This window comes from Pezoporus flaviventris, unplaced genomic scaffold, assembly GCF_033815535.1.
Source record: "Pezoporus flaviventris isolate CSIRO_AGI_PZ_B2104156 unplaced genomic scaffold, CSIRO_AGI_Pfla_v1 ptg000029l, whole genome shotgun sequence".
In the NCBI taxonomy this organism is placed as follows: domain Eukaryota; kingdom Metazoa; phylum Chordata; class Aves; order Psittaciformes; family Psittacidae; genus Pezoporus; species Pezoporus flaviventris.
In genome coordinates, this window is record NW_026892577.1 from 13812093 (window position 1) to 13839563 (window position 27471).

The window sequence follows — 27471 nt, forward strand, 5'->3', positions numbered from 1 at the left end:
ATAACTTTAATTTTTAGAGCATTTAAGAAAACAAAAGGCACCTATAAAAAAAAACCTGTTTATAGGTTTTGGGCCTATAAACATCGAGAGTGCTAATTTATTATATTCTGAATAATACCTTTAAGGTGTCATATCCTTTTGCAATATACTGTCCACATTTTTCATGTTCTCCTACTGAAGCATAAAATTTGCTCCACCAATCAACTATTTCTTCCTCCTTAAAGAAAAGCAAATAAAAGCCTTTTATTGGGAGATAAAGCCTCTTTTATATCTTGCTGTCCAGCAGAAACAATGAACAGCTAAGCATACTAAAATACAGTAGTATACATTACCTTTTCCGTAAGCTGCTCATCAGGATCAATTCATAAAAATAAAAGCAAAATAAAAACAACGGTAAGAATATGATCTGTAGAATTGCATACAGTTAAATATGCTTTAAAAGGTTAGATTTTTGCATATAGTATGTATGTAAAGTAAGTTAGTTACATCAATAATTTATAAATACTTTTGAAGCCTATTTGGACACCATGTGTTTTAAGTTTTTATATTTTGCTGCTGTGAGCATGTCCTAGATATTAAACTGGAGCATATATGTATAAAAATTTTAAAAAACAAGTTCTCAGGACTCTAAGACATTATCGCCTGTGCTTTGTTCTTTACATAACAAAGTAAAACTGAGAGAAACTTGATTTTCTTTTTGTATCATTGCAGTGTTACACTCTGGATTTTATTGATTGATTTCCTCAGTAGCATCATTCCCTGCTTTAGCCATGGTTGCACAGAGCACTGGCTCTGATTTATTTGAGATGAAAAATGTTTTTAAGAGCACTTACAAAACTAAGTCTATTCCAGGCATTCTTTTCCAAACAAATTTCACATACATAAAATTAATGAGATATTTTTGCCCTTTTTGAATATTTACTTCTTTATAAAACAATTTGAATGTTCAACAGCCTTTTCCCTTTTCCTTCTACTATTGTTTATCAATTGTTCACAAGCTGTGGATTTTCAGGAGTCTGAAAAATAGTGAAGAATTATAATGCACAGTAGCAACCAGTATATGTGTCTATAATTTATCTACATAAGTGTAATAACAATCTGCACAATCCAAAATGCTTCACCTGTTAAATCACAGATACCATAATTATGACCCGATAGTCCCTTAAGAGCAAGCATCATGCATCCCTGTTTGGAGGCCAGCATTAGCAAGTGTCATTTGTGCTGGTGTTGCTAGTGTTTATTTATCATACCTTGTGCTTTAATTTAAAGGCATAATCTATCAATTTTTGTGCAAAGCAGAAGAAATGCGCAAAACATTTTATGAATACAAGCCAAATGCATCAATTGGTAAGGACATTATTATGGTATATCATACTCATTTACTCCCATTTCTATTCTGTAAGTAATTGTCTTGCTGAGAGGTTATCCAGGAAGAGTGGACAAAATACAAGACTGTATTTTTGTAGTCTTGTCTAACTTCAAATCAGAAATACACCATAATTCCATTCACATTTGCATGGGATTGTCAGATTTTCTAAAGGCAACTGGAGTGATTTATTCTGAGAAACCATGTCATTAGTGATTTGCAAAACTCAGAGGCCGAATTTATGAGGTAATGTTGAATACTTTGCTGTATTTAAATCTGACTTTGTTTAAACACTGGTTTGTAATGCTGACAGCATGAAGGGCAGCTTGCGTAACTATGCAATATAATAATTTAAATTCCCAATTTAAAGCTTTTTTACAAAATATATTATGTAGAACTCTGAATCTTTCATCAAAGCATAGTGTTGGAAGAATTTAAATTAGGCTTTGTGAGTTTAGTTTTTGTTTTCAGTTATGCTTTGTTTTGTTTTTCCCTTGATATACCTTCAAATGTCTTTTCAAATTAAGCACTTGGTAGTTTTGGAAAAAGAGGTTAACAGAAAAATTGAAACCTTAAAGCTGTCTTTAAAAATTCCCAAAGCAAATAATGACTCTTCATGACTTGTTACTAAAAGTTGTAAGCAGGATGTGCTCACAGAATGCCAAAAGACAGAATGAAATGCCATATGATTAGTTTGAGATTTTGGAGTGAAATATTCACATGGTAAAGATGAGGTAACAGTTACTGTCTCTTTATTTTTTTTAATGTATCCCATGACTTCTTTGTAAATTGTTACACATGAAATTTCTGAGACACTAACATTGAACTATCAACTTTCTGAGCATCTTGAAATTACGGAAAAGAATTAAGAGATACAGTGGGTCCCTAGAAAAGTCAGAATTAGAATTTTATTTACTGTAGATTTATTTTATTCTCCAAGAAGTAGGCTTTGAAAAAAAGTTTAACAGTGTGGCTAAAGAATGCCTGTTGATTCTGGTGCTTTTAAAAAGCTGACAAAGAAAGACAATAAGGATTTAATAATTCATACATATTGTACACACATAGCAAGACCTTTCGAAGAAGGATACCTTAATATTAGTAACTAATCATACTCGGCTTAGGAGCATCATCTACTCCAAAATCTCTCTATGGAATAATTGCCAAGAAAAGTACAGCCTCATGACCACATCACATCAACATTCTTCCCCCATCCAACCCTTTTCTGGTCATCTCCATGCATTAGCTTGGTACATACATACATGCACTGTTGTTGGAGAAGCCATTTTGCTGAGTGCTGTTGACATACTGCTTAAACACTGGAAATTGGAATGTAATTGATGAAATTTTGGCATTTTGTATCCTCAGGGTGTTCTCTGCGTATCATTTACACTTTCCACAGTTGTACTTATTTAAATTTGAATTATTTTGAATATTCTTTCCTCTCTTACATGGATGCTATCACTGTATCTAGTGTTGTAAAATATATGGCTCATATATTGGTCAAACTCTAAAAGAAACTGTGTTTCACTTTATGTAGCATTTAAAAATTTACACTTTATAGTTGAAATCAACTACACAAATTCAATCATTTTTGCCAGTGAGTTCAAAGTGCTCTTTTCTGTATTTTCTAAATCTCTTAACTTTTTTAAGGAAAATAAATAAAAATTCTCTGTAGCAGTTATAAAGCATTTATATTAGAACAGAATGCCTAATTCAGATAAAAGTTAGAGACTGCTTTAAATTAAATATTAATAACAGTTTACAGGTATGATGAAAGTAAATACAAGAATATGGTCTATGAGATATTTAATTTAAAGTCTGAAAATAATGGCATGAAGATAAAGAAGAAGAAATGAAGGAGGAACAGTGCAACCAATAATATATTCAAATAACAATGAGAGTTCAAAAGTTTAAATTCAGTAGTATTTACTTTGGGACCTCTGTAACAAAATAAAAATTCTGCATTTCTGAAAAGTCAAAGTCATGGGTTAAGAGCTTGCAAAATTGCCATATTAAAGGGCATAACTTTTGTGCTTCCTTTAAAATAATAGGCCATCAGAAATTTACAAAAACACTTTCTACACAAATGGAACATTTTGCAGTCTTAAATGAAAACTTTTCCTTGAAAATGTTCCATCTGGAAGTTGTCTTCATTCGCGTTTCAACCCAAAAGTAAAATTCTGCAAGCTGAATTATTTTTTACCTGGAAAGTAAAATTGTATTGTGGTGGTCCTGAAAGAATCAGAGCAGTACAGAGATTCACAAGGCACAACAGAAAAGGAGAGAAAAGATGTGTTAGTGCAGAAAAAAAAAGAAAGTTTCAGTGGTATCAGTTTTGGATAACTTCGTGTCAGTCATGAACGTGATAAAATGAATGGCTGAAGGTCTGTGTTACCATGGCTTTGATTCTGTACCCACCAAAGTATACACTTCCTTCTAGAGCCTTGATTTCTAGCTGCTCAGTCTGTGCAAGACCAGGCTGCTATTACCATTACTAGTGGATAACTGGGTAATGTTCTCTCACATGCTGTCAGTAGCTATTGGAAAAGTGAATTCATTTTAAAGCTACTGGGTGAACTTTACCATGCACAAAAAGCTATAGTTTTATGTTTACTATATGAAAACAGAGGTTAAAATTATTAACATATTTCCTTTGCTTTCTTATCACAAAGTAACTTTGTTCCATCTGGCTTTCCAGAAGGTTGCATACATTTCTGACAGTTTTCTGTCTACATAGTTTCTCAGAAATCACAGATCTAAAGAAGAAATTCAAGTATCAGGTTTCAAAAGATTACCTGAGCTGTTAGGAGTGGCTGGGTGTCTTCCATTTCAATTACTGTATCCTGGCGAGGTGCAGCAGAGAGTAGACTAACTGTAAGCCAAAAATTTTATTAAGGCAATATGATGTAGGAAAAATAACTTACTAAACATTTTTGTCAGACCTGAAATCCAAACAGTTATAGAAGATGCAAAATAATTCACTGGCTTCATGTTTGATCCTCTAAGGAAAGCAATTAGTTGCTATTTTCTGCTAAAACTATACAATATATTTTTGTGCAGTATATGCAAACATTTCTCAAACATATAGAATAAAAAAGATTTACTAAAACTTAGAAAATATATAGAGAGAAATATCAGCACTGTGTTCAGAGTGTTCTTGTTGGAATACTGGATCATTACTTCGGCACTCAATGCAGGGGTAATCTGCAGGCGGCTGAATTCCAAGTTGATACTAAAGAGGAACTTCAGGGAACCAGCATACTAAGTCTGAGGCCTTGCCTTTACCTCCTGTCCTCTTATGCTTCACAGAATATTGCACTAATTAATACTCTGAGTTAGATTCTTATTTTTTGCTTTCAGATCACATTATCTCCAAGTAAGTACACAACACAAGTTGGCTATTCATTAGTACTGTAACAGAGTAAACACTGAAGATAGGTTATTCTAGCACCCTGTAAGAAACCAGCACTTTTCATTTTCCAGCTACCTACCTTTCAGTTGTGGTGCAATGTCTTCTTTAGTAGTGTAGGGGTCACAGCGAAAGCTTTCCAGTAAATTAATAGTACACTGTCCCACGATGGGCTTTCGTCCAAATGGTCTGTGGTCTATTACTTTTATAACGAGAGATGGACTGTACAACTCTTCTTTTGGCAAGAGCTAAAGATGAAAAGTTAGTATCCAATTCAAACAGAAGGAAAATTCAGAATAAAGATTTCCCCCCTAAATTAGAGCTGTGTTTTCATTTATTTAATATTAAACTTCCATATTCTATGGCTGTATGGTGAATAAATATTTCTAACCTTAGATTATGATTCAATAAAAGTCAGTAAGAATAATTTTAATTGCCTCAAATCTTGAACTTTCCTGACTCTTGCACAGCTCCCATCCTAGCTGTAGGAAAGTAGCCACACATCTACTGCAAAGGTAAATTGATGCCTTTTCAAATAAATACATATATAGTGTACTGGAGTGTATAAAAAAAATTGTATAATTTATCAATGACTGTAGGAACATGTTTACATGATCTTTATTATAGTTTTCAGGCTCAGTAAATTGCTCATGTTAAGATAAAAAGGCTGTGCAAGTTTTTCTGCTTATTCTTGCATAACATATCCTTGACCTTTAAAAGTATGGAATAATTGATTTTGCTATAGATAGCTAGTATATAGTTTTTTTGCAACATACAACTTTCATGAAGAGAACAGAAGATGGAAAATTTGGTGTCTTTTTGAGGTTTTTGATCACCACAGATTCCACCATTTCACCCCCACATTCCACAATGAGACTCGGAGACATAACAGGGGCCAGTTGATAGTTTTTCATGTTCCGAAGCCCCCAGGCCAGAATCTGTAAAATAAAATCCAATGTCAGCAGAAGTGAGTGAGATACCAATATGCTTAACATGATACTCAAAAAGTAGGAAAGAGGAAATAAAGTCTTTAAAGTAATAAAATGTGACTGGCAAAATATTTCCAGCTCATTGTTCTAGGAAAGTTAATGGAAAAAAATGAAACTCAAAGACACTTAAAGAAAAAAATCCCCCATATTTCTCCTTACAAAATATTTATTTTCTTGAAACAAATACACAAATATACTATTTAGAGGATAAGATGACTCTGTTTGCATTCAGGTAGTTTAAGAATAAACCAACCTCAACAGCAGTGAGTTGAACTACTGGTCTGATACCTTGAGGTACCATGTAAAGCTTTGGCGCTCTTTGGGATGGAAGAATTGGAAGGTTAGTGCCAGCCTGTTAAGACACAAACATGAGTATTAGTTTCTTTCATCTTCCTTAAATGAAATAACTTGTCTTAATATCAAGTATTAAGACAATTCTTCACATTATGACTCACAGTGAAAGGATATATATCATCTTACGTATGTGTACACACAAAAGAATTATATCTAAGAAGTATATACCTTGTCTCTTAAAATAAGTTCTGCAGCAAAAAGAATGTCTCCACTAGCTTTGCCGTTATTTGTTACAGAATACCAGAGCAGTTTTGGTGTGATGTCCTCTTCTGGGATTAACTTGACCATAGGGGAACAAATGCTTCTTCCAAGGAATTCATCTTTACCCTGCAACCAAAAATAGCAATCATAGACATTAATGTTATTCTCAATCATTACACATAAATGAAAAGCAATCAGCGTAAAAAGCATTCACCTACCACTTGGTCACTGTCAAAAAGTTCAATAACAACATTAGGTGGGTTTTGGGCTACTGTCTGTGGGTCCCCATAGATCTCAATTTCATTAAATATGAGAGTTTGGTCCCATGTAGGATTTAGAGTTGAATGAATGATCTCAGTTGTTTTGCTTTGATGAAGGAAGGAAACGTGAGCATATGGGTCTGAAATATCATACAAAGATTAAAAACATAGTGTTACAAACAAAACTCCATAAGGCACACAGCACAATTTTATCAAATATAATGTTATTTTTCTTTCGTCATTACCAGCTCTATAAGCCATTCTATGTAAAACAAAAGCCCACACATGCACATAATTTACCTTTAATAGAGCAAATTCCATTGGATTACTAAACATTTTCAATTATACAAGTCTCAATTAATAGTAATAAATGAAATTGATAAACCAGCTTGCAAAGCAGAAAGAGAACCTGAAAACTAAAGTGAAACACTGGCTATACAAATCTCAAATACGGTCCATAGAAACATTTTTGTTGCTGTTGTCTCCATTGATACACAACTGTGCAGCCTCATAAATAATACAAAGAAATAATTCTAGTTCTGACTAGTTGCCAGACAGCAAATGCTCCCAGGCTATATTGCTCAGATCAAGCTTTAGTTTCAAACATGCTTATTTATAGCAACCTCTTCTTGTGAAACAGCTGAATGATTAAAGTGGTCTAGCCCCAGTGTTTGGCAGGTCTTTAAATCATCAAGAGCTCTATACAAGGTATCTGATGATGGTCATTAACATTTCCTGTACAAATTACAATTACTAAGAACTAGGGGCTATTGTAAAGGTTATCTTTAGGTCAGTTTCAACAGCTTCTGGCTAGGTACCTGATCAGAGTTTTACAAAATTTGGCTAACTCTTCAAACTAGCTTTAGAGGAAAATAAAATGTAGATCTGCTAGTTTATGTGTGACTGCATATTAATTCTACATATGCAAATTAGTGGCATTTACTATTGTTTCTTTGTATTGCTTTGAAGTGCTGCGCATTGAAGTAAGACCAAATACACACAGGCAGCTGTACAAAAAACACCTCATTGCAGAAAACAGCACTAAAATATCTATAGGTTTCTATCTTCTGTAACAAATTAACACATGCATTACACTTAATTATTAATGAAAACAGGGGTAAAAAGAAGGTTGCAAATGGAGGTTGATGGTGAAAGAAAATTCTGAGCTGCCCAGTTCATCTAGATCTTTGGCTGAACTTATTTAAAATGTAAAACCATACGCTTACAGAATCTAATTTCAATTTGCACTCTGATTTCCCTGTGGAATTTTAATTCTAATTAGCAAAAGTTAAATACTTGGTAACCTGAGTATTGAATTAGCTTGACTGCAAAGATGCCAAATGGATACAACACTGTTGGAATACCTAAAAGGTGGAAATTAAAGGGCAACAGGTACACTTGCATAAACAAACAAAAGCCATGCTTATTAGGAAGGCACAGTGTAGTTTTCTACAAGGTCATCCCAGTGCTAATGAATATAAAATACTGAACACAGAGATGCAGTTGGTGACATAGCAGCCATCCAGCTTTCTTCATCCTTGTTTTTATGCAAGCTTCCTTTAGGACAGTTTAGGAACTGTACATAGGCTTTGGTTAGAAGGAGAAACTAAGGCATAGGGAAGGGATGGGTCATGGAATTCAGACCTGTGTTCCCATTCCCATTTCCATAACGGAAATTCATTGGCAGCAGCAGGTGCTGCATATTCAGAGCTCTTCTTTTTGTTACAGTTTAGGGTACTAACCAAATCTGGATCATATGTAATGCAGCTGAGATTTCCTTTATGGTATAGTTTCAGCAGCACAGACCTTATGGATTTAAGATATTTTATAGCTAAATCAAGATACTAGCTCGTTGCAGAATTGGGTTTTCTGCACCAGCAGGATTTTTCCATACCTGAAAAACTGTCTTTGTCCAAAGCCATGAGGTTTCTTGCCTGGTAGACGTAACAGCGAAGATGGTAAGTATATACTCCTGTATCAAATAAATAAAGAGTACAACTGCATTATACATGCTTCTTTTCTGTAATGAAGATACCCTGAGTTTATAAAAATGCCTTACTCATTTTAACTCAAGCACAAAGACTGTAGTAACATTTCTCCTTTTTTTTTTTCTACTGACAAGTGTACTAATACCAGCGAGCTAGCACCTGAGAACTTTTGTTCCAGCACAACTTAAAGCAGAAATGAAAAAAAAACCAAACCAAACACTAATGTAAGAGTTGTCCAAACCCAGGACAGCATGTGGTTAAGTTACTACAGGTTTTCTTTAAATGATGTCAGCCTTTCCTTGGGAAAATCTAAGCTGCTCATAGCCTCAATGAGTTGAAAACTCTGAACTCTGGCAGGAAAAGGTGCCATTTTTCTCCTATTGTGTTCATTATTAAAAAGAAACCATAATAATCTTCCTCAGCTTCTGAAAAACAAGATTTAAGATCTAGGCACCCATTCCCAGCAGGGAGACCAAGTTCTGCAGAGTCCAAACAAAGACAAGCCTTAGCAGTGGATTGGCTTGGCTTCTATTCTTGTTAACTAACAAACACTGGTGGCTCCCATCTCAGTGTCCCTGCTTTTGTGAATCCCATTACAGTGATTCCAAGGCATTTAAAGCCAATCCAGGTTGGCAAAGTTACAGTTTTGTTCACTTTGCCAACTCAACTACATGGTCTTACTGCTTCCTCTGATCGGGCATTTATCTGACCCTGAATTGAGCTGGTTAAGTGAGCTAAACCAGCAAAAAATTAACCATTCATAAATCTTCTCTGCTGGCTTAACTCCCTGTATTGTTATGGAGGTACCTTAATGCTAAAAATGCTTCATTTGAGAAAGCCTAAAATTCAGGTACTGCAATAGTTAGCTTTAGAATTCCTGTCCAGTACAGGTTTTAAAAATGTCTGCATGACAGTGGGCTGGAATACTGAAATGACTAACTGAAATTTTTCTTTCAGCAGCCTAAATAGGGCCCAGTTAAGGACTAGACAGTAATGGTAACAGAAGGTAAGCCTAGATGTGAGCCACAAATAACAACAATTCTGTTTGAGACCAGGAAGAAATGGACATGATTTTTAATAGGAATTGTTAAAGAACCTACTGTCAAAGTAGCAGGAAACAAGTGGTGTGTTGGCACCAAACACCTTTGTTGCTGACTCCTTGTTTTTTTCTGAACTCTTCCCTTCTCCATCATCAACACTATTGTCTGCTCCCTGAAGTTATATACAGAAAAAAAAGTTACTCAGTATTTACAAATATAGAAGGAACTTGATTAAAGTCGACTGTGTGGGGGAATATATTGGTTTCAGTCTCTCCTCTAGGACAAGAAGAAATTTACTTTCCTGAGTAAACGTACTTTAAAAGGTATTTAGTCATGTCCAAAGGTAATTTCTTGATGTCATTGAAACTGTGCAGAAATCAGATCCAGTCATTTAAGCTTACTATCCAAAATGTCTTTATCCTAGCAATAGTCCAGGAAATACAGTCAGAAAAGAAACTGAAATAGGAATTTTTAAACTCTGTGGAAGCAAATTAAATGGGGAAAGAAAATGCTATGGGTGAATCATGGATTGCCATTTGGTGCAAAAAAGAGAAACAAACCAAGAAAAAAAGTGCAAAATTTTGTTAATGTTATACGATCAGAATCATTATTTTAGAAAAACAACGTAGCCTTCTCATTATTTGCTCCAGTTTGCATTTTGGTAAATAGAACTTATCTATGAAGCTGTTTTAACCTGAAAACTTGAGGAATAATTACATTCTGGTCATCTATTTATGACATATGGTGTTCTGGCTTCTCCAGCACTTTGCTATCCTTTCCTGTGTTTGGTTGTTTATATATACAAATATTAATCAGGAACAGCTATCTCAGTGCCTGTTGTTTCTTGTGTTGATGCTAATACATCTAAATTCTGCGTGTGAAAAAGCTCAAGCTACCTTGTCACTTTACTTCACAGGAGGCTCATGTAGTAATTTGGCCTTTTGCGCTAAACCTCATGTAATACTAAAATTTATTGAAAAATAAAGTAATAAGCGTGTTATGCAGGAGTTTCTACTCCGACTTTAATGGTTCCTTTCAGATTCTAAACCATTTAAACAATATAAACTGTACTAGTTTCTCAGTTATATAGCAGTCAAACAATTCAGGGACTAAAATAGCTGATACACATAATTGTTTATTTACTGTAAGTTAACGTATTGAACTTTATAAGACTTTTTTGATACTCTGTTGCTTACCAAAGCACCTTCAAGTTTAAAGATAGCTGCTGCACCATGTGTCTCTGAGGGAGCCATTTTTCGTCTCCATCGTCTTCGACGGAAAGTATCAGAACTGCGTTGTTTCCAGTGAAATTTCCAACCAATCAAGGAAGCGTATTCCCATCCTTCTTGATCTTCATATGATGGCATTCCCTGGAAGACATAAATCTGTATTATTCACAGTGGTGGTGTCCTGGTTTTGGCTGGGATATAGTAGTTTTTCTTTCCAGCAGCTGGTGCAATGCTGTGTTTTGGTTTGAGAATAATGCTGATAATGTATTTTAGTTGTTGCTAAGTAGTGCTTACCCTAAGTCTAAGACTTTTCAATCTCTCATGCTCTGCCACTGAGGAAGGGCACAAGAAGCTGGGAGGGAGACAGCCGGGACAGCTGACTCAAACTATCTAAAGGGATACTCCATCCCATAGCACGTCATGCCCAGCGTATAAACTGGGGGGAGTTACCTGGAAGGGACTGGTCACTGCTTGGGTATCAGTCAGTGGGTGGTGAACAACTGTTTTGTGCCGCACTTTTTTACTTTTGGGGAGGGGGCAAGGTTTATTCCTTCCTCTCTATTTCCTTTTATTATTATTGTTGTTGTTATTATTATTGCACTACTATTACTACATTTTACTTTTACTTCAATTATTAAACTGTTCTTATCTCAACCCATGGGTTTTTACATTTTTTGTTACAGTTCTCCTCCCCATCCCACAGTGGGAGGGAGTGAGTGGGTGGCTGCATGGTACTTAGTTGCCAGTTGGGGTTAAACCACAACAGAGTCCTTTTATAAATGTAATGAAAACACTCAGCACTTGGTCTGGCAGGCATAATCCCCTTATAAACCAAAGCTGGAAACATCAATTTACAAAAAGATGAAGAAAAGGAATATAATGAAAACATGCAGCCTCTGACTGCATCTCTCTTCTGCTTACCCTTCCTGCTGTTACTGGTTGAATTGGATCCCTCTTACGTTTCCGCACCAGTCTTCGTCGTCGATGTGTATGGTACATTTTCTCTGCAGCAACCCATGACTTTGGTTTAGTGTCCGGAGGAATAGTAATTCCATATTCCCATCCTGAAATTGATTATTGGTACATTTTAGAAACACAAGCAAGACAGAAAAAGAAAAACCTGACTTTGCTAAAAACCAAAACCAAATACTGTTACTAATCCACATTTTACAGGCCTGCTCCTAACCACTGGACTGCATTAACTTTGGCCTTCGGAAAAACATTTTTGAAACTTATTTAAAGTAAGGATAGGCTCTATTTCCAGGCACACTGTTTATACATGGAGTTTTCCCAACTGGAACCTCTCATCCATTGTTGTTTGCATTAGCCCTTCTTTGTTTATTTTTTTTTATTTTCAAGGCTTTTGTCTCAAAATTGTCATCTGCTGCTGCAGCTAAGACCAATGTACAGTTTCTTAGAATATGTGATTTTCTCTCTAGTAGGCACTTATAAATGAATTTATTACATAGACTGTTCAGAAGACTGGTCCTTTTTGACCCAAGAAAGGCTCAATGAGTGAGTTTGATGGAACACTGTTTAAAATGGAAATAGAAAAAGATGCCAACAGAGAACACTTTCCAAATGTAATTTTATCTGATTCCTTAAGCGACTGTTATCCAAATATTTCCTTGACGTTCTTCCATAGGGCAACCACTGTTATGCTCAGGACATTGTTACAGTCTTGACATGTGCCCTCCTTCAGCATAGACTATGACAGATTGTCAGATAATCAGCAAATAATCAGCAGATAAACAGTAAATCTTACCATGCTCATCCACTGCTCTATTTAAATCAGATTTCCAAGCATCATCTTCCCACATCCACCCAAGAGGACATGTGAACTCACGTGGCGGTGGAGCTTTTTCTCCATTCTTTTATGTAGGCAAAACATAACAGTTCTGTGCATTAATAGATTAAATACAGAATCATAAAATCATAGAATAGTTAGGGTTGGAAAGGACCTTAAGATCCAACCCCCCTGCCATGGGCAGGGACACCTCATGTCACCCAAGGCTCTGTACAGCCTGGACTTGAACACCACAGGGATGGAGCATTCACAGCTTCCCTGGGCAACCCATTCCAGTGCCTGTGTAGCAAATCCTGGAACTCCTTCTCTTAAACCTCCACTTATCCAGTGAAAAGTAAGATTCTCACCACATCTGTGTAACTTTCTTCAGCTGCTTTCCATTCCCCTCCAGGATAGCGACTCTCATTTTCATATACTTCATCAGTAAATTCAGTATGACCAGCATCAGCTTCAGTTAACAAACTGCAAATTCAAAGCAAATACATTATTAAACCAAATGCATTTTAGTTAGCTACAGAGAACATATAGAAACAAAGTACAGAATGTGCACACATGCTGCAATTCTGTACTGTCCATGTTTGTGAAGTTCTATTTATTAACAGAGTACAGTGTACCCCTCATCTATATGATGGCTACTTATTTCCCTACAATGTCTGCCTAAAATTGAAGCAACTCCTGTAGTAGTAAGCAATAGGAGGAATATTACTCATATAATCAGTGACTAGTAGGAGTATTTTAACTGCTGTGTTATTCAGGATATGATTTCAACAATTATTCTTAGAAAAAAAACAAAAAAAAAAAAGAAATCACATATTTAAGTGTAGGAAAACCCAGACTGCACACAAGACTTATATGCGTATCTGAGTTTTGTATATCTAGCTATGACCTAAAATTTGGCAATGTACTTCATTTTTTTTTCCCTTTATGCTGTTGACAAGACAAGCAATCAGTTGGCTAATATTTTTCTAACTTGTAAGTAAAAGAAATAAGAGAACATTAAATCAAATAGAATAGCCTTGATTTCCATTTACTGGGATTCAGAAAGCACGAAAGTCTGTTCTAAAATGCCATCTGCTGGTCAAATAGAGCCACGCAGATTATTTTTCAATAAAAGATGCAACATTTATGCATTTTAACAGTAGCATTTGTTTCATTATCTGAGAAAATATCTTCGTGTCTCTTATTGCTTTTCTTCATTCCATACTACTCATTGTAATAAAAACTATGCATTGAATATGAAAATAACAAACTGATACTGTTTTAAAATGGATCAAATAATAGCACATATTTTTCTGCACAGTTTTTCTATAACAAAAGTCTGGTATTATTTTTTTTTACCACCAGAACACACACATAATTTAGAATAGGCTGAACCTGTTAAGAAAAGAGAAAACAATCTCTTTCTCATACTGGCTTTTGTTTATGAAACTAATAATTTACCCAGTGTGGTTTAAAGTGTGGCAACACAAATAGCTAAACTCTCAGGAGGTGAAAACCTCTGACAGAGCAAGACTGAACCTGCTAGAGCTGGGGGAGGATTAACACCTCAGGAATTCAGTCTGCCAGGAGAGGAATTATCATATGGCAAGCACCACAACCTCAGGCTCTGAAAACAACCATTGTCTTGAGTCAGTTTTAGAAATAACCTGTGACAGTTTCCCTCATTAAACAATGGAACTTCTCAACATTTAGTGAAATAAATACAAAAAACATCCACTGTATGTGAATGACCATGCAAATCCTGTAATGGTGTTATTTTACTTTTTTAAAAGGTTATTAACTAGCTTTGATTATTGGCTGGTTTTTGGTGTCCTAGAACCTAGAATCTTAAAACCTCTTTCTCAGCCAAGAAAACAGATAAGAGCTTTCTGCTCCACACTCTGAGATTAAACTCTTTTATTCCTGCCTTAAACTCCTTTAGTCCTGACATAAAATAAAAAATATCTGACCTTCTCTCAGGAACAACCATCCATTCTCCTTCCCACTCCCAGCCCTTTGGGGGTAGAAAGTACTCTCTTTTCAGCTTGATTTTTCCTGTGACATCTGAAAACTTGTGGCGACCAACGAGTCCTGAGGTACCCCATTTTCCAAAAAGAAGAGCCTGATTTTCATACTGTTTGAGAAGACAGAAGAAGTCACGACTTTTGGAATAACTAAAAGCTTTTAGGAAGGGAGAAGAAAAACAGACAAACAAACAAAGACATTTATATAACTGTTTAAACTGAAACATTCTACTGTTCCTTCCCCTTCTCTGAAATTAAGTACTCCTTTCCCACATTACTCTGCAATGTAACCATTAATTTATTTCTTCTTTTTCATCTATGCTGTCTGGCAAACAATAATTCTACTGCTAAACAAAACTGTCTTAGTTGAATGCCTCTATACAACGACAGGCAAACTTCCTCCAAATTAAAGCTTTGTTAAGCAAAATTCAATTACATTATTCAAATGAGTTTCTTCTGTTCCCTAAATGTATGATCCTCTCATTCTTTTCCATCTCAAATCTCTTCTTTACAATCTCTTCTTTCATAACGTGTAAAACTGATTCATAGTCTTATCATGGAAGCTACTGGGAGCATAATTCTAATGTCAGCCCAGTTGATACAGTATATTTCCTGTTATGCTAATGGGATTATTTGTAATTTATGATGGTCTTAAGTTTTCTGCTCTTATTCTTGTAAAATTGTGGGACTGACATTTGAAGAGCAAAAAATAAAATATTCAACAGCTTCTTTATACTTAAATAATGGCTTTAAACATTCATTGTCTATTTTAAGTGACCTATGACAGTCCTACTAAACATTAAAGCATAGAGGCAATAGCGATACAAGCCTCTGTAAAAATGTCTTCTTTCATTAGCTATTATGATGATACTGGATTATATGCAGCATTAGGTGATGTAGCATATAGAAGCCATCTGATGCTCACCATTATCATTCAAAATCTCTATTATACACTTGGGACTATTTCAAGCATTTTATTCCAAAGTTGTTAAATCTTACCATTGAAACGTTATTGTATTACGGCCTTTTGTCAGCAAAATCTACTGGGTTTGACCCGTTTTTCTTAGAATCATAGAATAGCTAGGGTTGGAAAGGACCTTAAGACCATCTAGTTCCAGCCCCCCTGCTATGGGGAGGGACTAACTAACTATGTCACCCAAGGCTCTGTCCAACCTGGCCTTGAACACCGCCAGGGATGGAGCATTCACAGCTTCCTTGGGAAGTTTACTGTTTTGTAACAGTAAATTTTCTACTGCTACAAAAGAACCATTATTAAGCAAAACCACTTGTAACCAGTACCATTTGTAGAAGTGAAGAAGCAATTAAAATATAATGGTTATTCACATGCCAAAACATAATAGTCTAGATCCCAATCTTAATTACACTGATAAAAATCTAAAAGAAATGCCTTTGAAATCATTGGTGTTAACCAGATTTTCACCTGATTAACCAGTTCAGAATCTGCTCTGCTGAAGTTCATCTGGTAGGCACAATGGAGTTGATCTTAATTGCCTTGAATGGGGTCTAATTGTTTTGGTATAATAAATACTACTCCCCCTTTCTGCCCAGCATGCAAAAATAAATATATCAAAAGAGCTCCAATTTCATTGAATTCCTAGCACATCCAGGTTTAAAGCAAGAAAGCAATGATGGACATACCATTTCTGCAAAAACACTGAATGTTCCCTCTGCAAAGCTATTGAACTTCTTTTCAACTGCACTGAGCCCAAGCCAAATGTTAATTCGCAACTCCACAGGCATTTTGACATCTTTGGTCTTGTCCTGTGGGTACTGGCATAGGAACAAAAAAGTTACTTTTTGTTATGTTATGCAGGTATTGCAGCTTTCGGTGAAATATAAACAATAAACTAGAGATATGAATAACATGATTTATGACATGATTATTTATCTCTTCCTGTACTGCATTTCCTCAAAAGCCAGTAAAATAGTTCAGGAAGGAAACATTCTTTAAATGATAACTGCCTAGGGCATGTAAAAACCAAACACAGTAACAGTAGCATTGCCCCTGTTCCTGTGTACTCTCTCCCAAGTTTTACCCAGCAGGGAGTTTTTAGTTATGACCAAACTTTAAACTTCAGTGTGGATGTTAGTGTTTCTCATCAGGAGACCCTGGAAATGGAGAGGTTAGTCAGAATGGTTCACTAAATGTAGAAGTAATGCATCAGAACATGCATGATAAGGAAGCTTGCATGAAGAACATGATATAGACTTGTCTGCATTGAATCAATGTAACTACCAGTACCCTGGCAAACTCTAAATGCTACTGTTTTACAGTCAGATTGGTTTTTTTTTTCTGCTTAAGTTTAGTCCAATTGAAGACAATACAAACTTAAATGGAAAAAGACATTCCTATTCATGAGTAAGATTCAATGCAGAGAGATATACTACAGAACTTTTGGGTGTAAACATGCTCTGTATTACATGCAGTAAGCCATCCAAACCTTTTAATAGGCTTTTAGAACTTCTCTTACACTATTTCTTATAAAAGTCTCCATCCATGTCCAACCCCTCCCCTAACCACCAACCCCAGTAACACTTTAGAAGTCATATCATGATTGTGAGCTCTTTGATGGAAGTCTCAGGTTCTGATTCTGTTTCTAACTGGCCTATGATGAACTTGACGTTACAATTTGTGATATTGTGAAGAAGCTATATGCGTTTGGTTTTTAATCTGTCCTGAGTTTTGACACCTCACTGGTCATAGTTTGCTTGCATGTTTCATGCTCATGTCAGAAGGAATCACAGTTTAGGGAGTTAATTAATATTTAAGGGGGGAGAGGGGGGGAATAGTACCTTTAAGAAGATTGTTTGGGTCTTTCCACAGTATTTACCAGATGATTCAGGGCTTGTTGTGGAATAAAGTACTTGGTATGCAGGAACACGAGCATAAGCCAGTCTTTTCTCCCCTCGGATCATCCATATGATTACATCAGGCATACTATTTTGTGGCTGTAGATTATTTGTGGGGAAAAGAAAGTTAAAACCAGTAATTAATAGACGCTAAACTAGTCTAATGCTTAAGATAACAGAAACATAAATTAGGATTTATGTTGAAAGATTTATCACATAGAATCAATAATTAACATGGATTTATGAGAGAAAATTGTTTTACTTGCAAGTAATACAATATATAGTTTTGAAATAATCATTGAAATACCACTGAGACTGTTGGAAAGCAAATAAATTCTATTAAAAAAAAAACCAGTTCTTCTATCTCTTTCTGATTTTTCTAGACACATTTTGTATCTTAGTTCCTATGTGATGACTAAAGTGACTTATCCCAAATGCTAATGTTTTGGATTGACCTGCTACATATTTAAGTGCTCGTAGTGCTTCCATGTTAGGGGTAGATAACCATAAGCCTTTTAGCAGAAGGCAGAAACAGCCTACTATCTTTTTGCACCTTTGTGCACACCCTTTTATGTGAGGTGCAAGTCTGCCAAATTAATTGCTCTCTTTTTTTTTTTTTTTCAATTGGTCACTTTTCAAAGCAGAAGTGACAAAGGGAAAATGAACCTTGTGAAAGCCAATTCTGAGATAACCAAGATAAATAAAAACTGAAGATACTGCTGGAAATTTTAAAAAACACCCAAACAACATAGAAACAGATTTAACTCTGTTGGAAGTCAATTAATATGGGCAAAAAGCTGCAGAAGTACAACATATACTCTGCAGCCCCTGAACCAGCCCGGTGACTTGCAATTCTGGAAGAAAGGAAAGTACCGTCACTTTAAACTGAATGGAGTCTATTCTACAATTCACAGAGTGGTTATTTCCCAACATGCATTCACTGACAACTAACACACTAAAACAATATATTTGTGTAAATCCTAATTACAGAGAAGAACATGTTTACTTTCAAAGCATCTAAAATTACTGTTCTAAGGAGAGTGGATATTGTCTGATCAGCAGTGAACATTACACTAGTTTGTGTCAAATAGCTACTTCTAAACCAGTATTGTTTAGTACTAACCTCTTCACTCAGTTGTATTAATCTATCCAACCAATCCTCAATTTCTGTCAGAGTGGCTTTCACATCAGTAGCTTCATTTCTCATCCTTCCTGCTGCTTCTCCAATCTGTTTGAGAGACCTCAGACGCAGTTTTTCAATCTGAGTGTCAAGGACTGTAATATTAGATCTGCCTTCTATGAGGGGAAATGGTTTACTGAAAATAGAATATTTATTATGGTTAATAATCTAAGTGGATTTTATTTAGCCACACACTAAACACAGTTATGCATACAGTGGCATACAGATTGGGTGCTATTATTTCCTGTGATTAAAAACCACCAGAATACTGCTATAGCATCTCTTTCTTTCCACCTGACAAAGCGTTTACAGTAAGCAAGGGAAAGGCTACACTCACACAACAAGCACCAGTGTAGAATAGCTTGAAGTATATGCTTTAATCTAACTGCTGCTAACCAAACCAAGCAAAACACCTTTCCCTATACATTCAAAATAGAAAATTATTGTCTGAGAATGTTCACCTGAAAGATGAAATTACTGCCTTCAGAACAAGTTAGGTTGCTTTCCGTCACTGGAAACTGTAAATTCTCAGAAATTCAATATACAAATATGGCTTGTGTCTATGACTAGAGTTATCTAACCCTCTGGCATGAAAATGTCAAAGAACTCTTAAAAGAAATCCATGACATGGAACTTCTGAGTCACCAGAGGGCAGAATAACTCTTCAAAGGAACAAAAAAGTCCTATAGCATCACAGCAGAGCCCAGGAAAATCAAGCTTTTCTGAGTTTGGTGGGTGTTTGAGGAAAAGGCAACTTTTCAAAGATCAATGACTAAGGCTAAAGGGATAGCCCTTTGAGTTTATTGAGAGGTCTTTAATATGACACTAAAAAGAAAAAAAAAATAATCCCTAAACACTGCCTATTTTGAAAAGACTGATTCTTCTCTGACCTATTTTTAATGACAAGCAATGCAATTCTAAGGGCTTTGATTCTGCAAGACCTTGATACTGACTTATACCTTCACTACATTTAGTTCTACTAAGCTAAACGAAGTGCCACCTGCCCTGGGTGCAAGTACTTACACATGAACCAAATGTACCAGATCAGAACTTCCAGAAAGTCACCTTATTTTAGGTTTAAATAGTACACTGAAAACTCTCTCAAACTCCTAACTCATTTGAACTTTAGCATGACAAGGAATATTGGTTTAGGAATTCAATAAAGGGAATTACGTCTTTGACAGAGGTTTTAGAAGTCTGCTAAAAAAAAACCATAAGGAGAATTGTATCCTATTGATCCTATGAACAACAGAAAGCTCATTTTGTGGACATACCTAGGTGCTATTGCTCAGTAATTGTTCAGTAATAATATATTTTACAAAATTACAAACAATTAATAACTGCAGATGTATGTCAGGAGGATGAGCTGAGATAATTGATACAAACCCTGAAGTTCCGACACTCACTAGATGGCTCCATGCGACTATCGCCCTTCACCTCTTGCTTTCCTGAAGTATGCCTGTTCTTTCCACTTTCTTCCAGATCACAGCAGGTATTCTATCAAATTACTACTTTATATTTTGACATAATCTTTCTATCATGTAATTCTTTGCTAGTATACACTGATCTCCACTATTAGCTTTTCCCTTTGTTCACATTCATATTAGCTCTACAGCTTGATAATTTTGTTCTCTCATTTCATGTTCCCTGTTATTTCCTCTAAATGATAATAACTGCTTTCTCATTTTCCTTTTCCTGTGCAGTTTCACTACCCACCTGTTTAATGTTTTTCAAGCATCGCTCCCCAGCTTGATGTTTCCTTTTATTAATGTCTTTTTCTCATATGATCCCTTCCTCTCTATTTAGAATTTATTCTCCTTTAGAAGCCTAAGTGCTTACTCCTATCACCTTCTCTGAACATTCCCACACGTACAGACATGCTGATTAAGAGCTTATTCCAAAATATAATCTTAATGGCCCTTAAGCTCTAAATAGCTTAGATTTTTTTTTTTTTCTGGGTTTATCAGTAAATTACAAAATTTCTTCCCTCTTCAGTTTCAGAAATAACATTGGGCAAACAAAAGATACACAAGGGATTCTAAAGAGGGCAAGATGGTAGAAAAGCAGCAGAGATTCACAATTTGACATTTTCAGAGCAGTCCTGCCTTAGATTTTTTTCAAGACATGCTGCTTTATTACTGTCAGTGACTAAGACAAGGGAGAATTGCAAAACTAGACAGGAGACTTCATTGGCAATATCCATGATGTTTTATTACTTTCAGAGACTTCTAGAATTCCAGTGCTCAGGCTAATCAGTTTTATTGTCCTTAGGATTTGTTTTCTGACTTAGCAAAGGCAATAGAAAACATTCTGAGCAGGCCTAGAATGATAACATGAGATAAAAGGGTACTTTTACCTTATATCTTCTGTAAGTTCATCAATTAGCTTCAACCACATCTCCGCTAATAGGTTTTCAGAAATTTTAGCCTGCATTCCTGATTTTAAGGCGGCTAAGTTGGATTGCTGAGGAATTTAAAAGAAAAGGATTTGCATTGAAAAGCTTCAATTATGGTATATATGGTCAATATCAGTTTCAAGACTTTAACTTACTTATTTGGATGTATAAAGACCAAATAAAAAAAGACTCAGATTCTCAAATTTGATTCATATTTAACAGCACTATTCCCATGCTCTTTTTCAATGTATTTAATAATACATGATATTGCTCCTAGCTTCCAAAGCAAATAACAGCTCTTCAAACTTAACACGCCCCTAACCAATACCGAGTACTCTTCCTCCCTGTGGGAATTCCCTGCAGATTCAAGCAGGAGTGTTGGGCCTTGCCTGAATACAGACCTACGAATAGCAGTGCCATTTGTTACACTGAACTATGTTTAATTTTTGAATAGTAAAAAAAGGAGGGAAAAGTTTTCAGAAAACTGTTTCAAATTTTGTGAAAAAGTCACTTTTTTATTACACCTCTAAGTGAAAAAAGTAAATATGAAAAGCATATCAGCAAAAGAAAGATCTTAAGTGTCTTACCAGTCTTTCAGCCATGTTTAGGATTACATTCACAGGGTCTAATCTATGACTTATATCCTCCCAAAAGGAAGTCAGTGTAACAACTGGCTTTGTGTTTGCCCATGGCAAGTAGTAATAATAATTACCTGGTGTGAAACATTTGTACGTTAGAGTTAGAATTCATGTCAGGAATACATACTGTATACTGCACAAATTGCTGTATTTATTTCATTTATGTACAATTTATTAAGAACAAGCTACTCCAAGCCTGTCACAGAATTTTTCAGCCAGTGCAGTGTCTGTTAGATGGTAAAATTTTACTTCAAATTGTTTCAAAATCCAATGGACCTTTTCAATAAAATATCTGCTAACATGTTCATTATTTTTCCCCTTACTTATCAATGTAGATAACATATTAATAAGTGTATATCAGAAATAAAATATTCAAATACTTATTTTTCAGAGTAAACCTGATTACTTCACTTGATACACAGATCCCCTGCCCCCCACTTCTTACTGTTTGCAGTTTATAAAAAAGTTATAGCCAAAATATATTTTCCTGTGATTTAGCTAGGCTGTTTTCTTCTAGACTGCCCATCACTTGGATTAAAAACAGGTTTTTATTTTATTCTAAATTAGCATGTTCAAAGCATATTTTTCCTATTTAATCCTTAGTTTTTAGATACCTTTTTTACTTGCTAATTTTCCTGTGCACATCTAGCACACAGACAAAAGATTTCACTGAATTCTGTGGAAATATCTTTAATAACCTCAGTAGGCTTTGCAGCATGTATTCCATAAATCAAACTTCATCTCAAAAGCTGTGAAGAGCCACATGACTTTTCTGTCATGTTTTTCAATAATTTTTAGTACAGTGAGGGCTGTCATTCCAAAGCTACAAAACAGCACCTCAAAATTTTACATCATTATATCCCCATACCAGTAGCATCCTTACCATCAAAAACAGCACGACTGTACTGAGTTGTTGATGCCAAAGGTTTACAGGTAGTATCAAACTTGTTGCCATAGTTACCAATGCTAACTTCAAACTGGATAGGCTCACCGGTGTCTTGCAGCATGGTAGCAGAATGAAACACAGCAGCCAAGCAGAACTTTCGTCTGCGCTGGTATTTCTACAAGAAGAAACTTTTTAGCTGTATTTCAATATTTGTTAAACAGGATCCACAACTAGAGCAAACAACAGCAATTTCTAAATGGAAATAAAAATGTTATTAGTTTTACTACTGTGGTGAGAAGCAACCAAAAAGATATGTAAATAATAAATTACTGTATTTGAGATTATAAAAATGTTTCAAATTAATATTTCATGCTAAAAGGGTATGACATTTTTGTAGCCACATTATCAATAATCACCTCTCTCAATTCTGAGATTCAACTCAATTGTTTCAGTTTTAGTAACTTAGATCATTCTCCAAAAATAACCAGCCAAGGCACATCTCCATTACCAACACTGACAATAGAACAAGGAGTTACCTCAACAACCAGTAAGTCATCATTAGGAATCATCTCTAACTTTTTGTTGTTAACAGGTTTGCTTTCAAGTATTGTAGACAGTTCAACCAGAATTCTCCCTCTGTAAGCAACTCCTTCTCCCTGCAACATAATCACACATTGAATGCAATTTTATATATTTCTCCTAAAGTAGCATGCTTTTCCTTAGTTACACATTATTCTGGCTTCACTTCAGTGTTCTCAAAACTTCAGAGGCATGGATGTACATATTTGAACGAATGAAACAGAGCAGTTAGCTTTAATGAATGGTAGAAATGAAAAAAATGTATATTTACAAAACCAAGGAAATAAGAAATACAAATGCATGCAGAGATACAGATAATGAAAACCATCAAAATCACTCCTGCCCCTTCAAAAACACCTTTAAAACATAACCCAATGAGAATGGAAAATATTATCATACTTCCTTCTTAATAATAAATAAAAAATATTATTCAAAATAAAAAGACCAAAAGGAGTGCAATGTGAAACAAAAAACTCCAAATATTAATTTGTTAAAACCAATTTGGTTTAATCCTTTAATTAAAAACAATGAGTAAAGAAACTGACCTTTCCAAAGTTTAATTCATCATATGGGTCTGGGAATCCAGTGTATTCTCTTGGACTTCCATAAAAGTTTAGGTAACAAGGCCCAAATGTTGGTAAAAAGCCAACTTCAGCTTCTCCAGTGTTTGCTAACAGAAAACATAACCAATATATCTTTGCTAATTACCATTCAGAGCCAGAAAAACATCAGGACAATTGTTAGGTATTAGTTAGTTATTAGTAAAGTAAGAACACTTTATTCCCTGGGTATACTATATAAAGTAATTACAGCAATGACTGTACTTGTTCCTAACTTCCTTCTTCGCTGTACAATAATTACTACATACTACTTCATGCAGTAAAAAACCCACAGAATAAACAGAACTTCTGCCCCACTCCAAGTATCAGGTTTTTATTTATGTGAAAGAGTAATACACTCTATGTTAACAGAAAACAGATTTTCTAGAAACAAATGAAACCGAGTAGAACATTTGCAATCATTTAAATACATAGGCCATTGTTTTAGCTAAACAGTTACAAAAAAGATACACACCATAGTGGGAAAAGCCCTAGTGCTTACCACAGTTAATACTACTGTTTTAATTTTTAGTGTAATTTTTCTGTGGTTGTTCTTCAGAGTAAAACACAGACTACTGCAAACTCTAATCATAACTGCCACAGTGCACTGTTTCTCACAAACTCCTTTTTCAGTAAGCTAAAATTCATACAAGACAAAGTCTGCAAACTCAGTTAATTCTTAGTTCATTCCAATTACAGTAAGTTCTAATTTGTATATTATTCTTATTCCACGACTAACAAATTAAAATTTCCCAAAGTCTTAATCTAGCTAAAAAATATTAATAAGGATTTAGATATTTTTGTCAGTTTTAATAGCTAAGCTAGAAAACTGCACACCAAAGCTATTCTTTATTTTCCAATATTTAAGATATCTAAGAACTTGAAAACTCACTGTCATAATTTTGTATTTTTCAACAGTGTTTTGGTTTTTACCAAAAATATATAGAGAGGTAAGCCTCAGTTACATTACTGCTGTTATCTTTTGGGTTTGCATTCATGCCTGGCAAATTTATTAGATGAATGGGATTCTGAAAAGCTCATTCTAGAGCCAAATGAAATTTATACTTAAGGGATTTAATTGTTCTTTCAGTAATAATCAAACACATGCCAACATTACTGATTGGCAAATTTGATGAGTAGTGCAAAGAAAATTAGAACATGGTAAGCAACATACATGCAGAAAAATACTGTGTAGTTTGGGGCAAACAGGAAAGATTCTATATTCTTTTCCTTCTTGTATCTTAGCTTTTGAATTTGAACAAATGATCCTGGTATAAAAAAGGAGAAGAGAATCAGGTTCTAAACCTTGCAACAGATACCACTCACAGTGATCTGTGGCACAAAGAATGATGCATCTATCATAGGAAAGGACTGCCGAGATAAGGAAGTGAAAATGAAGGGTTATGCCTTGCATGACTTGGCCACTGTGACCACTGAGTGACACAAATGGATAATACAAATTATGTGATGTGTTGAGGTCATTTCCTGTCAAGAGGAAGTCATATAAAGTCTGCAAAATATAAAGATTTGCAGTTCTCTATTTTGCATTTGGATACTTTCACATCCTTACATCTGAATCAGATACAGAGAAAAAAATTGAATGGAAAATCATTCAGATTCTTGATGGAATACTGTGATTTTTTTAGAAAAGTCTAACACTGAACTGCTCATGCTGGATCTCAATATGACTAAATTTAAGGTACAGATGTGTGTTGAATTAATATATTCACAACTTACTGCTGCTAATAAATTGAACAGAATATGAATTTGAAAATGAAACAAACAAAACCCAAGCAAAAAAAAAAGCCCTCCCAAACCTGGAGTAAAAATAATATCTTTTGTAGGCTTTCTTTACATTTAAAATGAAATTGTTAACATTTAGAAGATAATCATGTATTTCAGAAAGTAATTCTGAAAAATTCTTTCAGCTTTTGACTTAATATTACTTTATTAAGATAGTATTTATGCAGATGAATGTTTTTTTTACCTTTCAAATGCACTCCAATTGTATTTATTTCTTACTACATAAATATTACCACAATGTCTTTCAAAACTGGATGTCAACCTAGACAGGTATGAAAAAAGCTGTCTCTGCAGGCTTTAACAGAATCAGATTTTATTTTTTAGACTTAATTTATATAGCTAGCTAAGCATAAGCAAAACAGCATTAATTATTTTAGGTAGTTATTTACTTCTGCAGGGCTCTGAAGCTGCAAATATAGTTGCAGTCTCATAGCTAAATTAAAAATCGCAAGCCATTGTTAGACGAAGCACTTAATAATTAAAGCAACTGCATGCTCAACTCTAAACACAGCTTGAAGCACCAGCCAAACAGAAATATTTTCAAACCAGTTCCAGTGCCAAAACTGTTTTATACAATTAGTTACGTTTGATACTTTTTAATTGTAGTGGTGAAGTCTTTCACAGAAGTAATTATTAAAAAACGCTTTTTAAGATGATGGGTTTTCTTAGATAAGACTTCTCAGTTTGGGCAATGGAAAGTAAAATCAGTAGCAGACAAAGTTATAAACCTTCATATGATGAAGCCCCTGTTCCCGAAGGTGAAAATTCTATATTATGAAAAGAAAAGAAGTTACATAACAAGTGACAATAGCATTTTAAAAACAAGTACAACACAAAGCAATCTGCTTTTAAAATAAAGTTGAAGGCTCAAGAAAAAATAAAGTTCATGTGGGCTACAATCTTGCTTCCTGATTAAAATATGAAGGTATCACTTCCTGTACAAATTCCAAAAGAAAAAAAGGAAACAGGTAGCTGACAAAACATATTGTTTTACTGCTTCTGTTTCAGCTCTGCCTAGCTCTCCTCCCCACAAAATTAAACTCTGTTTAAAAAAATATTTTAAAATCTCAAGAACATTTAAGAAAACCACTATATTTCAGGGCCCATTAGAATGTCTTCATCTACTGAAGACCATAGATTACTTCAATTTCCCAATCCTTTAGAAGTCAGAACAGGCTTCAGGCACGGCACTGACCTCAAGAGAAGATAATTTGTGACTTTACATGGAAATGACTATTTCAATGTCAGTACCCCAGTATGGAGAGAATCCAAGTGAGATTTGGTCAGTTACTGAGTGTCTGGGTTTGAAGTATAAATGAGCTGTGACTCAGCAGCAGTTCAAGTTACACACTTACGTGGGCAGCAGTGATCTCCCTAGAATTTTCCCTAGCCCAACCCTTCTGTCTTTGATTTCCCACTGCCTTTTCTGTAACCCTTTCTTTTGCCCCTGGATGTGTGGAGGGTATATGAAAAGGGTATATGAAAAGAATGTTTGCACAAAATCTTACTTCAACTGCAGTACTTCTAAGAGGACTGGGTTATACACTTGAAGTTATGTGACTGTTCAATCTGATAAGTTGAACACTTGGCTCAAGCCACTACAGGATTGGAGCCACAACTCCTGATGCAGCTATCAACTTAGGGACAAACTGGTATGTTTCACACATGTACATATCATATAGATTTAATAAACACAACAGGAAAAAAAGAAATTTATATTCTTATTGTGGCAATGGTGTAAACAATTTTGAGCCAGTGTCCTTCAACTTAGTGTAGACAGATAAATAAATGATAAGCATGTTTAGCCAGGGACTTTACAATTCTATATGGACAACTAACATGCCGTACTATGTTAATTAGAAACAATTTCTGGC

General features: G+C 35.0%; 1 protein-coding gene across 4 annotated transcripts in view; it reads right to left on the bottom strand.

Moving 5' to 3' along the window:
- The window catches only part of MYOF (myoferlin), a 70195-nt gene that overhangs the window by 10746 nt on the left and 31978 nt on the right, over positions 1 to 27471 (bottom strand). For 2 of the 4 annotated variants that reach the window (XR_009744371.1, XM_061459115.1), the window contains exons 17-39: positions 26326 to 26364; positions 23741 to 23865; positions 23153 to 23272; positions 22614 to 22791; positions 21680 to 21804; positions 21054 to 21160; positions 18641 to 18833; positions 17461 to 17616; positions 16306 to 16437; positions 14593 to 14756; positions 12991 to 13105; positions 12602 to 12707; positions 11758 to 11900; positions 10804 to 10977; positions 9668 to 9779; positions 8474 to 8551; positions 6538 to 6719; positions 6287 to 6445; positions 6018 to 6116; positions 5552 to 5713; positions 4858 to 5023; positions 4162 to 4238; positions 119 to 217 (exon numbers count right to left, since the gene is read on the bottom strand). Coding sequence is in view for 3 of the 4 variants with exons in the window: in XM_061459115.1 (XP_061315099.1) it covers positions 119 to 217; positions 4162 to 4238; positions 4858 to 5023; positions 5552 to 5713; positions 6018 to 6116; positions 6287 to 6445; positions 6538 to 6719; positions 8474 to 8551; positions 9668 to 9779; positions 10804 to 10977; positions 11758 to 11900; positions 12602 to 12707; positions 12991 to 13105; positions 14593 to 14756; positions 16306 to 16437; positions 17461 to 17616; positions 18641 to 18833; positions 21054 to 21160; positions 21680 to 21804; positions 22614 to 22791; positions 23153 to 23272; positions 23741 to 23865; positions 26326 to 26364 (3011 nt within the window). In the remaining variant the exon portion in view is untranslated. Of the gene's footprint in view, positions 1 to 118; positions 218 to 332; positions 345 to 2625; positions 2683 to 4161; positions 4239 to 4857; positions 5024 to 5551; positions 5714 to 6017; positions 6117 to 6286; positions 6446 to 6537; positions 6720 to 8473; positions 8552 to 9667; positions 9780 to 10803; positions 10978 to 11757; positions 11901 to 12601; positions 12708 to 12990; positions 13106 to 14592; positions 14757 to 16305; positions 16438 to 17460; positions 17617 to 18640; positions 18834 to 21053; positions 21161 to 21679; positions 21805 to 22613; positions 22792 to 23152; positions 23273 to 23740; positions 23866 to 26325; positions 26365 to 27471 lie in introns of all 4 variants that reach the window. The other 2 variants (XM_061459117.1, XM_061459116.1) reach the window with 2 other exon arrangements.